At 40.6% G+C, this 16,208-nt stretch overlaps 1 protein-coding gene across 1 annotated transcript in view; it reads left to right on the top strand.

Moving 5' to 3' along the window:
* LOC102543787 (potassium voltage-gated channel subfamily B member 2) overlaps nucleotides 1–14,864 on the top strand; it is a 166,665-nt gene extending 151,801 nt beyond the window's left edge. Inside the window, exon 3 of the mRNA XM_072951666.1 lies at nucleotides 14,790–14,864. Coding sequence (XP_072807767.1) covers nucleotides 14,790–14,822 — 33 coding nt within the window. The 3' untranslated portion in view covers nucleotides 14,823–14,864. The remainder of the gene's footprint in view (nucleotides 1–14,789) is intronic.
* The last annotated feature ends 1,344 nt before the right edge of the window (nucleotides 14,865–16,208 follow it).

Genomic DNA, 16,208 nt, shown 5'->3' with positions numbered 1-16,208 from the left:
TGGCCCCTGGATGCTAAGCCTCCTGAAAATGGAAAGAGAAGGGGTCAGTCTGAGAAATTGTGTTCAGAGAAAAGGTCACACAGCAGTGTCTATGTTTATGGAGTGACTAGAGGAGGACTGGTGAGATCTTTCTTAGGCATTCAGCCTGAGTGATGAGTGTGTGTCTGGTCAGAATGAGCCTAAGCACCTTCTGAAGACTCTGATCCTTCTCTCCTCTCACTACCTGAAGTCCTCAGTTTCCACAGTTAGAAATAGTACGTATTTATTATTATGAGCTGATCTAATAGCTCAATGTGGACACTTGGTTATGGATCTGTAGATAGAAAGCACCAAGGGTTTTGGCTCAAAGTGTTGGTTTTAAACCACCAACCACAATTTTTTTTAATAAAAAATACATAAGTATAGTCCACAAGGTACCCAAGTTGACTATAATGCCTTTCCTTTAAGACAACTGTGAATTCGTCAGGCAGCGGGATTGCTGCTTCATGTCCCCAGAGAGGTCAGTTACCAGTTAGTGTCATGGTGCCAGGTTTCTCCTCGTGCAGATAGGCACAGGGATTCATAGTCGTGTTTTGCTTTTGTTTTGCTTTTGGTTTTTTACTATCCCCAGGATCATTGTTTCCATCTGTACAGAATGCTGCAATAAACACTCCACAAGTTAGAAAAATAAACATGACCTGTCTTTCCATTGTCTCATGCAGAATAAAAAATATGCTTACAGTTTTTGTGTTCTGTAAAGCCCCCTTTGAAGAATGATGAGCAAAGTTGCCACCAGTTTGTTAAAATAACAGTTGGGTCTCATTTGAAGCAATGAGATTATGAAGCAAGTCATATAATTCTTAAAAAGTCTTCAAGAACTGATCCTGCTTTGCCATTGCATTGCCCACAGCTTCAGTCTTTATTCACGAATCTGTGTGTTTCGGGTGTGTGTTGCTCATTGTCCATCCGGTTCTCTGCTGAATCCCATTCCCATCAGTGCCGCTGCTTCCCGTGATCAGCTTTAGGGCTTCTTTGTTTGATACCAGTTTGATACCCCTTTCTGCCATTGCCTTGTAAATAATGGTGCTTACTGATTAGTACTTTATGGACTAAGAAGGGACCTTGAGAGATCATTTAATCTCAAACCTTGCCTTCTGAGAGAGTCAGAGAAGAACCATCCCGGAGAGGTGAGAACCTAATTCTCAAAGACATTCAGAGAAAGTAATTTCACAGCTTTCCTTACTCTCCCACTTCAGTGTTTTCAAAGAGAATAACCTTTACAGACAGGAAGTGGCTCTCTTTTTAAATCTCTAACTTAGGTTCCTCATGCTGCAATTTAAATTCTTCTTGCGAGCACAGGAGGGATGAAGAATGGTTGGTGGATGCCCTTTAGATTTTGAAAGAGCCTCCTAATTGTCCCCTTTTTTGTTCCTATGTTTCTCTTCTCCTTCAGCTACCCGATTTGGTTACTCTGGTTTTATTTTTTTAGCTCCATTTCACAGAATGCAAAACAGAACAAGGGGTGACATGGTGAGTCGGTGATGCGAGTTAGGGAATCAAAAAACCTGACCCCACTCCTGCAAGCACAGGCTGCACAAACACAGGAGTTGCCACACACACAGAAGCCCCACCAACACTCCGTGCCCAAGAAAGAGGTTATCCAGAGCTCGGAACTAAAAGCGGTGCATCTTGTAAAAAAGTTAGGACAGGAATAAGGCTTGATGTGTTTCCTGTTCAGGGTTATTTTTCTTCCATTTTCCAGGTCATCAAGACATGGCCTGGGAAATACACTTTTTCACTTTCAAATAAGCTGTCATTCAGGGTGTCAGCTGGCCAGAAACAGACCACGCAGCACACTCAAACTGGAGGAGAGTGTAACAAAGGGACCCTTAGGTGGAACAGGGTGAGGGGACCCCAAGGAAGTGGTAATAGTGGGGCTCTGTTCCCACGCCCAGGCCTGAAGAGTTGAGGACACCAGAACCCAGACACAGAGAGAATGTAGAGAGAGTCCCTGGGTGAGGGGTGTGGCCAGACTCCTGTGATGAAGCCAGTCTCCTACCAGTGTGCCCCATCCCAAAAGGTGACCAGTCCCAAAAGGAAGCTGGAGAGCACTGCAGGCAGACTTCACTGTGGTCCATTGCAGTCAGCCTTGCAGGGCCCAGAGGAAAACAGGGAAACGTGGAGAGCAGGCCTGGTGGGCAAATGAGAGAGTTCCAGTACTGACGGTAAGAAGAAATGTGGCTTCTTATGGAAAGTAGAATTTGGATTGTCTATTCTGCTTAGTTCTCTTTTCCTTGGAAAGTACATTATTTCAACAGTGTGACCACAGAAGAAACAGCTAAGTGTGAGTAGAGGTGAATGTACAGTTTGTTTTAATGTGCTGAGGTCACCCAAAATGACTTATCCTGGGACAATAAGGAATCAATAGTTGAGTACTGACTGGAAGTTGCCATTGATTTCAAGGAATGCCATCTTCGGGTGCATTATCTTAGAGTTGATGCTTCTCTTTTCAAGGGTCGGGAGAAGCCTCAAATCTCCCTGCAGGCTCTCTTCCACTGGTGTTAATTATTCAGGCATTTTACCCTTTTAGAGTGCAAAGAGTGATGACTTCTCAGTCTTTGATTTCAGTGTCTTCATGAATGTGCCTGTTTCTCCCTCTGCTCAGCGGGAAGGCACATGCAGACTTGTTTTGTATCAGAAACATGGGCTCCAGTGGTTTTCCTGGTTCCAACCTCTGGACTTCACAATAATGTCTTTCTGCCTCCGTGTTTCATAAAAATGGAAGCAAAGTGTTTCCAAAAGTCTGACATAGTTTAAAGAGTGAGAATCTGGCTATGGTTATTCTTACCCCTGTCCTATTTTTATCAGGCTGGCTTGGTGACATAAGAGATTTCAGAAATCAAACTCTCCCAGGATCGCCTTTCTACCTTGCGGACATCAGTAGCCTGACGTGTGACTTGGATATCTACGCCCTGCCAGGTGGTTAAGGAACAGCTAATAAAAAATGGCAGGTGCTGAAAAAAGTGATGTGTCATTTTACCTTGTGATAACATCACTCTCCCAGGCACTGACTTTGTTTATTGCCTCTTTGCATATTTTCATCAAGCAGCCAGTGGTTTGAGTTTAACCTCTGCGGTTATTAAATATGTCTACAAGAAGAGGCGTAGGAGTACTATTTTTTTCTACTGAAAGCAAAATAAATAAATAAATAAATAAAAGAGGAAGAGAAAAAGAACACTCTCCCTAGTCTGTCTCTATCACTTACACTGTAAAACAAAAACAAATTTTTTTGAAGTTTCCTTGGCATGCAGTAAGGTCAAAAGAAGATCCCAAACTAATTTTTTACTCTTTTGGAATGTGGTTAACCTCCTTAAATAAAGAACAAGATTCTTTCTGTCTCTCAGCTATGCCAAGTATGCCTCTGTTTGATGACAGTGGAACCATTCGGTAAGTTGCTTTTTAACCAGAATGGTCTCAGAGACGCCTCTTATAGTCGAGCGGTTGCTCAGCCCTGGGAAATAGCTGCACTGACTCTGGATGAAGCCATGAAATGGAGCTTTTGACATTGCAACTTCTTGCCCAGTCAGTAACCCAGCTCCTAAGTGTTCGTGACCTTCAGTCTGTCCAGAGCATCTATGGAAGCACTTTCATAGCATCAAAACACCTTTATCTGGTGTCCCAGTGTTCCCAGGACCACATTAGCTGGCAGATGTTTTAGGGCAGTAATTAATTAACTTTAATCTATCCCCAGATAGCTTAGATTTCATGAAGGTCTCTCAGGCACACCAGTGCAAAGGCATGTTGGCAATTTGGGGACAGTTACGCCTTCTGACTCCCTTCAGAGCACGTGCCACAGGACGTGGCTAATACACTACAGTTCTGCTTTATTTCCCATATTTACCTCTTTCAGATCTCATAAAAACTCCCAAATAAGAAACCAGTACTTGGAAATGATAAGTGACTTATCTAAGGACACAGATAATTAGAGTCAATAATGAACTGACATGAGGAATGTGGCCTTTGTTCTTGTTCAGGCTCTGCATATTTTGAACCATAGGGAAAGAGAATGTGTGTGTGTGTGTGTCTGTGTGTCTGTGTGTGTTGAGTAAGAGCAGAAACTAAGGGACGCGTGGATGGGAAGAGCAGGGAGGCCCACCCCCCTCAGCAGTGGTGACAGGTGGCCTCACACTGAGCTGAGTTATCGCTGGCTTGGCCACAGTGTGCCAGAACCAACAGCATAGTGACATCTCAGAGGACCCTTCCGTATTGCCAGACATACTCCATATGCCACCTCCTTGGTTAGATGCAAGGAAGAATTTCCTAACCAAGGCATTAAACATCCAGATGTATTCCTAGTCATCTCTAGAGATTTTAAGAAGAGATTAAATTTAAAGTACGGGCTTCCTTGAAAGAGAGGCACTGGATTGGAAAGCCCCTCAGGACTATTGAAGCAGATGGGTCAGCGTGCTATTTCTTCTTTATTCGTTCATCAATATTATGGGCCTCCCGTATCAGGATGGGCTAAGTTATACTAATAACAAGCCACGCCAGAATCTCAGTAGTCTACAAGGACAAGAATCTGTTTCTTGCTCTTGCTACATGTCCATCGAGGTCAGCCAGGGACTCTGCTCAGCACTGTCCTCACTCCAGGATCCAGATGGACAGAGCAGCCACTGTCTGGGATGTTGCTGGCCCCCCTGGCAGGGAGGAAGAGTGCTATGTCGCATCTTGCACTGGCAGTTGATTGCTCTGTCCCAGAAGTGATACCTTTCATTTCCACTCGTAGCTCATTGGCCAGACCACATTGCACAGCCCAGCACAACCATAGGTGGGCCAGGTGGTGCAGTCCTACCGTGAGCCGGGGAGGCAGAGAGCCAGGGATACTTGCAAACAGCACTAATGATAGCCACACTGCCTACATGTGCTGTGCTGTCTCGGAGGTCCAGGCTCACAGTCTCCTCTTGCAGTCTGTACGTTCATACTGAAGAGTCAGATACGTAAACTGTCAACTTCAGTTACTTTTAATAAGGCCTCTGATAAAGAATGCACAGGAGCACATATGAAGGGAAGCCTAAATTATTCATAGAGTCACGAGATGTGCCAGGCGCCACATCAGCCGTGACGCCTACCTACAGTCTTGCTGGTAGAGTGGGTAGTAGCATTTTGTTCACTGATTCCTGCTGATAGAGTGGCAGGTTTCTTGCCCTTTTATCCTGCCATATGCATTTTGTTTTGAAAACGGTTGTCCTGGTGGCCTGACTCAGACCATGGCTCTGTCCATGGTCCTGTGACCTGAGCTGACATCGAGTTAGATAATGTGGATTTCTTCTGTAACAATAATGTAACATTAGCTATCATTTACTGAATGCTTACTGTATGCCATAGATGGTGGTCAAAGCTTTACGTGCATGTGGTTTATGCACTTCAGTATTCTAACGTTTAGTGACCACTCATGGAATTATCCATTATGGCAATAAATCTGTAAGGTGCATATTATTATCGGGTTTTTTTCCCCCTTTTTTACAAATAAAAGAAGTTCAGAGATGGGAGTAAATTGGCAAGGTCATAAGTCGAGATAATTTTTTCCTACCTTTCAGTAGATGTGAATACCTCAAATGTTAGGAGAAGGATTACGGCAATAATAGTAATATGAGACCTGAATTAATATTAGTACGGCAACAATATTAATATGAGACCCCAAATGTGTGATAGGCATTGGTATCCAGTCTCTTGGCTGATATACTTGGAATAATGCCTAATATTAAGAAAGGGATGGAACATTCTCTCCAATCACCACGTGGGGCTTCTTTTGATTTTACCGTCAAGTGCTGCAAACCCAGGTTGTCCGTCATATCCATAAAGGAGTACTCAACCCCCAATAGTTCCTGACACTCTTGTGGAAACAGTGGAAGTGCTAGGAAGGCAAGGTCCTCGCTCACCTGTTCCCTAGAATGAAACTTTCTTGGCGACACCAGTCATGAAACCATCTAATTTATTAATCTTTTAAAATACAGAGGATAATGACATTCCTCTCATCTCAGAGCTCTTCTGCTGAAAATATGCAGATGTATTTATTACTAAATACATTCATTTCATAGTTAAACATTTACAAGTTTGGTTTATAGAGTGGTTGGGGTTTTCCCATCAAAATATATTTTCTTTGATAAAAATCTAAATTACCCCTTAATTTTCTGTCTGCCTAAGTCATTATCAGTGTCCTCCCACAGATTTCATTTTAGTTGAAAAGTAGAAAGAAGCTTTGGGGCCTGAGAGTTAAACACTTTCCTCCTTTGCCCCTGCTCAGTCATATTAAACCAGGGAGAAGTCATGAGTAGGTGGTAGCAGCTGACAATTGTAGTGTTTTAGTGCAGAAGGAAGGAAGGGAGGAAGAAAGGAAGGGCAAAAAAAATCAATTCTAATTGAAAAACAAGGAGCCAAAAAGACAAAAGGAAAACCCTAAGAAAATTAAATTTATTCAAATACATAACAGGAAGAAAAAAAAGATTAAGGGAAATAGTGAGGTGAAAAAAAAAAAAAACAACGATGACCAGTCTTCTATTCTATATTCTGAAGAAAACATTCAGAGGCTCTGAAGCATTTAAGATGAAGAATGGAATTAAAGAGAAATGAGGTCCAAACTAATGAGTGACCAAGGCTGGCCTACTCACTCATCCATTCCATCTCCCTGCATGTTTCACATTGTGATCTTAGAAACTATACCTTAAGCCACAAATTCTGTTTTTAAGTATATTTTATGCTACCTTTCTCTTCTGTGATGATCTGTAGTACTTGAACCTCCAGACACAAGTAAGTCCTGCTCTCTCTAGGTACACCAGTATCTTGGTGCTTGGAAGGAGACACATTTGCTGCCAAGTTTGCTGAGACTGAGCTGGGAGGGATCAGAGAACAGGAGAGAGTTGTCATGTATGGATGATACTTACCCATCTTTTTTTTTTAAATATTATCTGTTGTGGAGAAAACGTCTCTGGATCTTAACCCTTGCTATTTTGCTCTAATTCTTCACCTAGCAATTGTTTCTCTCTTTTTTTTCTTGCTTGGCACCTTTTTTTGTTGAAGTATAGTTGACTTGCATTGTTGTGTTAGTTTCAGGTAGTTTACATCAGAACCATCCGCACACTCCACAGAAGTCTTTCCCAACATCTTTAAATATGCCTTCAAATCCTCCTTCCAAAAGCATTTCATGGCCAAGCTCATCTCCTTCCAAAACTTTTCCTACCCAAACAGAACCTCTCCTGGTCGTATGTCATGGTTTCCTCCACTGTGTTCTTGTCACCCTTTATGCCTGCCTCTCTTGTAGCCCTCATGATGCTGGATTGTACTTATTTGTTTGCACTCACTCTCTTCCCTACTTAGTCATGGGACCATTCATCATCACATCCCAGGGTCCAGTACAATGACTGGCACATAGTAGATGCTTGATAAAAATTAGTAGAATGAGTGCATGAACAGAGATTGAATTCAGACATTTGATAAATGTTTATTGAGCATCTGTTCTGTGCCAAGGCACTCAATCTCAATTATATGGTCCACCCTAGACACTCTGCATCATCAACTAATCTAAATGCTTCATGTTATAAATGTCTCATTATTTTCCAAGTATTTATATTAAAATTTGCTGAAGAATTTTTCTTCTGTTGACTCTTGACATCTTGTTTTATACTATCTAGAGACAGTACAACTGGTTGAGTGGGGCCTTTTGCAGAAAGGGAAGAGACAGGTGAAGTTCCATTTGACTTTAGTCTCAAATAAACAAAGGACCTCAGATCTGGACTTTGTCATTATCACCAAGTGATGCTATGCAGACATTAGAGATAAGCTGAAATAACTAAAAGAGGAGGACTTTTATCATCCAACTTTACAATTTTTATCCCATTCCTGGCTCATACTGCCTCTGGTGTGTATACCGCTATTTCTCTGACCCCCGTTTTAGCATTTCTTCACCAGGTCTCTCTCAAGCCTAGGCTATGCCCCATCATCCAGAGGTTGCTGTCTTTCCTGGTGAACTCTTCTGATGAGTTATAATGTGGAAATGAGTTTGATATGGTTTTTTCTCCTTGAAAATAGAAGTTTCAGGAAGGTAAGCACCTCGTGTCTTTGTTTTAGCCATATTCCTACTATCTCACATGATGTCTGACAGTTAATAGGCTCTCAATATTGCTATGTCCCTACTACCTAAAAGAAGGTGAGAGTAAGGTAACAGAGAGAGAAAATATCAGAGGCAGAAAGAGTGGGAGGGCAACACAGGCTCAATGGTCAGCAAGAGCCACGTCGGTGCAGGACTCTGCAGTTGACTGTCTTTATGTACATGAAATCATTTAATGCAGACTCCACCCTGCATCATCCTTCTTACTGGACAGAGGAAGACATCGAGCCTGCACATGGTAGAGCTGAGGCTGAATTGGTGCTCTAGCTTGAAGTCTTCTGCTCTGCTGGCTTCTGCCCCATATAGCAAACATGAACCTTGTTCTCTGACACACCTTGGGCAATAGACACTTGAACCAATGGGTTTTCTGGTCCTTCTCTGAATTCCAAATGCATATATACAACCTCCTGTTGGGTAGATCACTCTGGATTGCCCAAGAGCAGCCTTTCCGAGACCAAACGCACCCTCTTCTCCCCATGCTTGCTCTGTTTCTGGAGTTTGCTGTCTTAGTGATCAACATCCTGGTCTTCCCAGCTGAGCAAGCAGGAAACCCCAGGACCCTCCTCGAAGCTCCCTTTACTGAGTCTGTGAAATCTGTCATCAGATCTGTTGATTTACTTCCTCACTGCCCCTCAAGTCTGACCCCACCTTCCCCACCACCATCACCTGTCCCAGCTACCCCTGCAGCCTTTCCTCCTTGCGTCCACTGGGGCCTTCTTCCAGCCTGCTCTCCACCTTGCAGGCAGAGTGATCTTCAAAACTGCCAGTGATCCTGCCAGCTCCCTTCTTGAAACACTCGGATAGCTTCTCATTGCTCATACACTTAAGGGAAATCCCCACAAGACCCGCAGGGCCTGTTGTCTGCCTCCCTTCCCTGCTGTCCTCGCTGCATCAGCACAGGACCTCCATTCCCTCCCTAAAATGTGCAGTGCTCTCCTAACCCAGGCCTTTTGCCTGTGCTGTGACTTCTGCTCAGAATTCTCTTTTTGCCCTTTTTGCCTGGCCAACACCTACTCGTTTTTCAGCAAGCCCCTCCGTAGTCTCTCCCTAAAGTCTGTGTCCTTGCTCAGATCATCAGGAAGCAATTGCTAACATTATGGCCTCCATGAAGGCAGAAGCCCTGAAATCCAGAGCCTGGGAAACCCCTGGGCTCTGCCTTCCCTTTGGTAGCCAGCTCTTCATTCAAGGGTCAGGTCCTCCTCTGCCTGATGATTAGGCCCCTGGCAAACACTCAAACCTCAGATACCAGTGGGGATTGCTTCCCCAGTCTCACAATCCAGCGGTCCAAAATGCGAAAGACTCGGGGTCATGGTCACGTTTTCCAGTCCATAATCAGTTGAACAAGGGCTCTTGAGGCGAACCAAGAAATGGTAGGATTTCCCAAGCCCGCTTTGGGGCGTTTGGTCACAGAACCTTCTGGAGCAGCTTTCTCTCCCTGGCAATTACATGGAGAGGCCAAAAGCCTTGGCTGTGACTTGTCAGAGCACCCCTTATATGCGTCTGTTACACCATGATCGCTCCCTGCATCTATTCACTTGGGCAGATTCAAAGGAATTCCTCACTGTCTGTCTGACCATGATTTTTGCATCTCGTGCCTCGGAAGTAATCCTTCTTTCCTCTTTCCTTTATTCAGGTTCTAAGGACCTTTTCCTTAAGGGTTAGAGCTTCACCTCTTCTGCTCCCAATTAGCCTCCTGCCCTTTTCTTTGCTCTACCTTCTTGTCACAGAGTAATGGCCATATTTCATAACCTTACTTGAGGATATTGTGTGTCACTGTCTGCTTTGTATTTTTATTGTGTACTCACAGTTCCATAAATTAAATATGAGTGAGTGGTTATGGCCAAGAAAATCAATCTTTAAACAAATTAATATTTTAATGCCAGTTGTATAGCTGTTTCTCCATTTAATGTGTGCCTTGGCTTAGAAATGGAGAACAGTGAATGTATCATTTTGGAAAAACTTAAATCAAAGTGAAGGTAAAGAAAGCAAGCCAAATATGCCATAAGATTTTGAAACTGAATGTTGGAGGAGAACTAGTGCCTTAATTTGCGAGAGTTCAGATCTTTCAAGACAAACAGTGGCAGCTTTATTTGATTTCTTTCCCTGCCATTTCATTTTCATGGTATGGAAAGAAAAATGCAAATCACCATACCTGCCTATGGTTACCAAATAAAATACAGGATGCCAAGTTAAATTTGAATTTCAGTTGAATAATAACATTTAGTATAATTTTGTCTCAAATATGGCATGGGACATACTCACACTAATAAAAATCGTGTTTGTTGTGTATCTGAAATTCCGATTAACTAGGTGTCCTTTTTTTTTTTTTTGGCTAAACTTGATAACCCTACCATATAAAGCAGTTGTAAGAAATAAAAGCAATTTTCTGAGATAATATAAATGAAAGAATCTACCATAATACTCAACACACAGTAAGTTTCTCTTCCCCTTTATTAAGAAGTCATGGGTTATCATTCTGAAAAAAAAATATATTCTTCACTACTCAGCCATAAAAGTATAATAAAACAATGCCATTGGCAGGAACATGGATGGACCTGGAGAATCTCATTCTAAGTGAAGTAAGCCAGAAAGAGAAAGAAAAATACCATGTGATATCACTTATATGTGGAATCTAAAAAAAAAAGAAAAGAAAAGAAAAGAAAAAGGACAAATGAACTTATTTATAAAACAGAAACAGACTCACAGACATAGAAAACAAACTTATGGTTACCAGTGGGGGAAAGGGGTAGGAAGGGATAAACTGGGAGTTTGAGATTTGCAGATACTAACTACTGTATATAAAATAAACAAGTTTATGCTGTATAGCAAAGGGAGCTATATTCAATATCTTGTAGTAACCTACAGTAAAAAAGAATATGAAAATGAATGTATGTATGTATATGTATGACTGAACTATTATGCTCTACACCAGAAATTGATACCACATTGTAAACTAACTATACTTCAATAAAAGAAAGAAAGAGAGAAAGAAAGAAAGAGAGAGAAAGAGAGAGAGAGAAAGAAAGAAGACAGAAAGAAAGAAAGACAGAAAGACAGAAAGAAAGACAGAAAGAAAGAAAGACAGAAAGACAGAAAGAAAGAAAGAAAGAAAGAAAGAAAGAAAGAAAGAAAGAAAGAAAGAAAGAAAGAAAGAAAGAAAAAAGAAAGAAAGAGAGAGAGAAAGAGAGAGAGGGAGGGAGGAAGGAAGTAAGGAAGTAAGGAAGCAAGGGAGGAAGGAAAGAAAAGAAATTCTTTATTATTCAGAGAAATAGTTTAGGTTTGAGAGCTTTAGCACCAAAGAAATGTTACTTTTCTTTTTCTTCTGTTAACACTAGAGATGTCAAAATCACTTCCAAAAAATTGTTTTAAGATTTAGTTTCACTTAACACCTCTAGAAAATCAGTCCTTAAAGCAAATCATATTTCAGATAAGAAAATTAAACTTTTGGTTGCATTGATGTTCCCCCCTCCCCACCAGATTATTCCAAAATTAAACTGTAAGCAAGAAATATTAAATATTTTAAAATTTTCACTTCTTCATTGTACCTCAGAACAGGGTATTTGTGGTGAATACATGCATTTTATCTTCTTTCTCTATCTAATAAAGGATATATCAATAATTCTATGAATTTATACCAAAGAAAGATTTTTATATTCACAGAGATATATGCCCAAGGATGTTTGTCACAATATTCATACAGTAGAAGAAACTGAAAACAACTTAAATATCAGCTATGGACTCACTGCCCCAATTCATAGGTTGAAGCCCTAACTCCAAATGTGATGGTGGGGCCTTTGGGAATGAATATTAAATTTAGATAAGGTCAAGAGGCTGGGGCCCTCATGACAGGATTAGTGGCCTTTTAAGAAGCGACACCAGAGTGTTTGCTTTCTATCTCTCCCTCCCTGCCCTGAGGATACAGCGAGAAGGCACCTGTGAACAAGTCAGAAATAGAGTCCTCATCAGAATGCTACCATACTGACACCCTGATCTCAAACTTCCAGCCCCAAACCTGTGAGAAAATCAATTTCTGCTGTTTAAGCCACACAATCTATGCTTTATTTTGTTACTTCAGCCCCCACAGAGTAAGACAATATTGAAGAATAGTATATTGGTCAAATAAAAGAAGCCGAATCCGTATGTCAATTACTGTGTGGTCATAATCATTCTTTAAAAGACTTGTATGGGAATATTTTCACTGTGTTTAAGTGAAAAGGGAGGCTAAAAAAATAGTATTGAATGTGGTACCATTTTTTAAAACCAATATACATACACATATACACATTATATACAGATTTTTGAAAAATACAAGTCAGACACCAAAATATGAATAAATAATTATCTCTGGGTGATTGAATTACAGGTTATTTTTCCCTTAATTTTTCTTTGTGCTCTGCTGTATTTTACAAATTCTGGGTTCTGAATATTTTTTGGTTTTGTGATTAGAAAAATAAATTTAGAGTTTTTGTTTGTTTTTGAGGTTTTTTGTTTGTTTGTTAATGAGCTGATATCCACTTAGGGGGGTTAACATTGAAAATACAGATGTAGTTTCTTAGACCTGGAGTCTCTCCCATGATGGCTCAGAGGCCCCAGCTTTAGCCAGCAGCTTCTTACTGTACCAAGAGATGGAGCTCAGAGATCCAGTAGCGTCTTGAACCCCACCTAATGGAAATGCTCTCTGTTTTCTTTTCTCAGCTTTTTATCTCATCACTATTTCACTTGCCAATTTTTCTGATACTTCTGCTCATTGGATGAAAAAACTAGTAAGCCAAAAAGAACCAGGAAATCTTTAACAAGTAGAAACAGAAAGATGTTTTAATGAGCTAAAGAGACCTTTAGAAAATGAAACGAAATGAGGAGAAATGTTTCAAACAGAAAATGAGTTGTTTCAAAGGTCTGACTTGGCTTCTCTACCCTTCCCTTTAGACCAATTTTAAATCCCTTGTGCACTCACCCTTTTCCTTAATCGGTGCATGGTTTGAAAATGTGTCTTGCTATCAAATATTTTAACAATTACACTGCAAACTCAGAAACAGGGGTATGTGCCTTATTTTCCTTTGGTTAGTACAGTCAGCTCATTAACCAAGACATTTTCCCCCACTTCTTTGTCTTCTTTTTGTCATATAGCTCATTATAATAGTACATCTGTGTGACTGTGCTGCACTGTTATAAATTGGAAGCATTTGTGTAGCTTACATTCAAAAGATTTCAGTCTCTTCATTTGCTGGGTGATCTCCAACCCTTAACATAGGCGAGGTCCTTTTATCCCGGCATCTCACTGGAAATAATGCAAAGTCTGTACCTCGTTAGCAAGGTTGAGGTTGAAACCTTGCATGGGACAATTACCCTTGCCCTTTTGGTCACAAGCTATGAAGAGTGACCCTAAGCCTAGAGAAGTGCCTAAATTATAAAGACTGTGTAAAGTGGCTGGTGGCACATGAATCCTTAGCAGACTAAGTCACAAAGAAGACTGGGCCAGAAATCATTAACTACTACTTTTAAACACGTACGAAAGAACTTTGAAGATGAGTTAGAACTATTATAAAAGGAGAGAATCAACATAATTCTTTAAGCAGCTATTTTAAAGCACAGTTTTATGGCATACACGTAAGTAATAATCTTAGCAATACCTTCTTTCCATTTCTAGACTTTATTTAAATACCAAGATTATTTACCCCAAAATGCAAGGAAAACTAATTTGGGAAGCATGAAAAACAGGTCCAAACTGCAGAAAGCAAAACATAGTCTCTTTCTTTGGGCGGTTGTAATTGTCCTTTTACCTGAAGCACGTCACAGCCGGGAAACCATGCGAAAGAATGGAGGTCAACCCTTCTCTCCCAACTGCAGAGCTTCCAGAAGTGTCTTGTTCTCAGTCTGACTCTATTCTCCTGACATCTCTGCTCACTTTTTAAAGTGGGAAGGAGGAAGTAAACATTAATTCCACGTATCGTCAGCTAACTATTTGGGTGAAAAATCTATGTGATTTAGAATGCTTTCATTTGTCCTGGTAATGTGATACTCAGTTATTCTTCACGAAATGTCATAAATGGCATTGCCCCCTGTTCCTGTTAATACTGCTGTATTTTCTGGTCTTGTTTCCTTGGTCTAATTCCCTGCTATACTAATAATGTACTGTGTTTTAAGAGCTAGATAAATGAGCACTCATTCGGGACCAGTAGACAAAGACAAACACTTGATTGAACAAGTCCTCAGTGAACATCTATATGGATTGCATTTCAAGCACTAAACTCCTCTAGAATACAGAACAGGCAACAGCCCCCTGGGTCTCCATAGTCTGGTGGGACCAGCAGAGGTGGACAGATGTCTGTGATATATAATGTGATACATGCTGTCATGGAGACATAAAAGAGCACTATGGGGAAATTAATTATACCTTAGTTAAGACCTTAATTATTCAGTTTTCCCCTCTAGGGTAAAGGGGAGGGACAATAACACAAGAGAAGTTACAGAAAAAAAGTAACATTAAGCAAGGCCTGAAGTATCATGAGAAGTTTGCCAGACAGAGAGGGCAATGAAGAGCATTACAGGAAGAATAGCAAACTGTCTATTTATACTCAATGTTATTCTTCAAAGAATTTTAGATGAATACCATTCCATTGGTCCATTTTTTGTTTTTAATTTGCAGGTGTTCCTTGGGGCGTCAGCTCCAGGATTCTAGACATAGAGGAACCTGAAGGCTAGCAAACTGACTCTTAAATGCAAACTAACAGGGCCTTTTCCTGCCCAGCCATGGGTTCTCCATGTGTTTCCACGGAGAAAGATGCTTCTGCAGTGAATTCCTGTCCTGTGAAGTCTCACTTGATACTAGGATATTCTCTAAACACCTCCTCCCTTTTCAAATTTCTCAGGAAGAAGAATTTTTATTTTTCCTACAAAATAGCTGATAATGTTCAATGACTCCTCAGAATATTTGGATCTTAATGAGGGGCAAAGAATAAACTTTTTTTGTTTTTAAACGTTATTGGTATAGAGGATCACATCTTTGTGGTTTATCTATTTTTATTATTTTTTATTGAAGTGTAGTTGGTTGACAATGTTAGTTTTGGTTGTACAGCTAAGCAGTTCAGTTATATACATACATACCTACTTATATGTATTTTCAGTTTCTTTTCCATCACAGCTCATTATAAGAAATTGAATATACTTCCCTGTGCTATACAGTAGGTCCCTGATGTTTACCTACTTCACATTCCCAAACTCCCAGTCTATCCCTCCCCACCTTCCCCTTGCTAACCACAGTTCGTTTTCTACGTCTGTCATTCTGTTTCTGGTTTGTAAATAAAATTTGAATGTGTATCTTTTCTTTTTAGGTTCCACATGTGAGCGACGTCGTATGATACTTGTCTCTGTCTGACTTCTTTCACTTAATATGACTGCGGCCATTTCAATTTTTAGTAACCAAGGGGAGAGAAGTTTTGTGCTAGTTCTGTGGCTTTTGTTGTTTACTGATGCTGTTTAATCTCGAGTTCCTTTTTGATGCCTCTAGACATCATCCCCACGTACGAGAGGCCCCCCATTCTGTCCACTTCTGCAGGAGACCCTGTACTTTACATTGTAGCAAAACTTTCAGTTTCGCCTAGAAAGTGGGGGAGGAGTTGAGCTTATTTAGGGCTGGCTGGACTCCAAAGTACACTCATGGATTTGCTTCTGATACATTTCTCCTTCAGACTGTCCTTATTTTTCAAGCAGTCAACCACCATTCCAAACTTATTTCAGTACATTTTAAATTGGATGTCTAAAATAGCCTTGATGAAATCTAGATTAATTTGTATTAATTTCAAAGGAAATGTCAATTGAATACTGAAACCATATTGAGAAAGAACAGAGTGTATAATGCTTATCTTAATGATTGATTAAGTTTTACCTCTTGTGGTTGGCCTTTTTAATCCAGCGAAGTCTTACTGAGTGTATAATGAGGCAGTAACTCACGAACTAGTTCATTTGTCCTGGTTTCTTCACAATCAGTGTCACTTTTCCAGTTTTTCCCATCCAATGAGCAGTGAAATTTGAAGGAAAAAAGTAATTAGCTCTATATTCAACATTT

The sequence above is a fragment of the Vicugna pacos genome, chromosome 29, assembly GCF_048564905.1.
Source record: "Vicugna pacos chromosome 29, VicPac4, whole genome shotgun sequence".
Lineage (NCBI taxonomy): Eukaryota > Metazoa > Chordata > Mammalia > Artiodactyla > Camelidae > Vicugna > Vicugna pacos.
The sequence above is the reverse complement of the archived record's forward strand: the minus strand, read 5'-3'. Positions and strand labels throughout refer to the sequence as shown.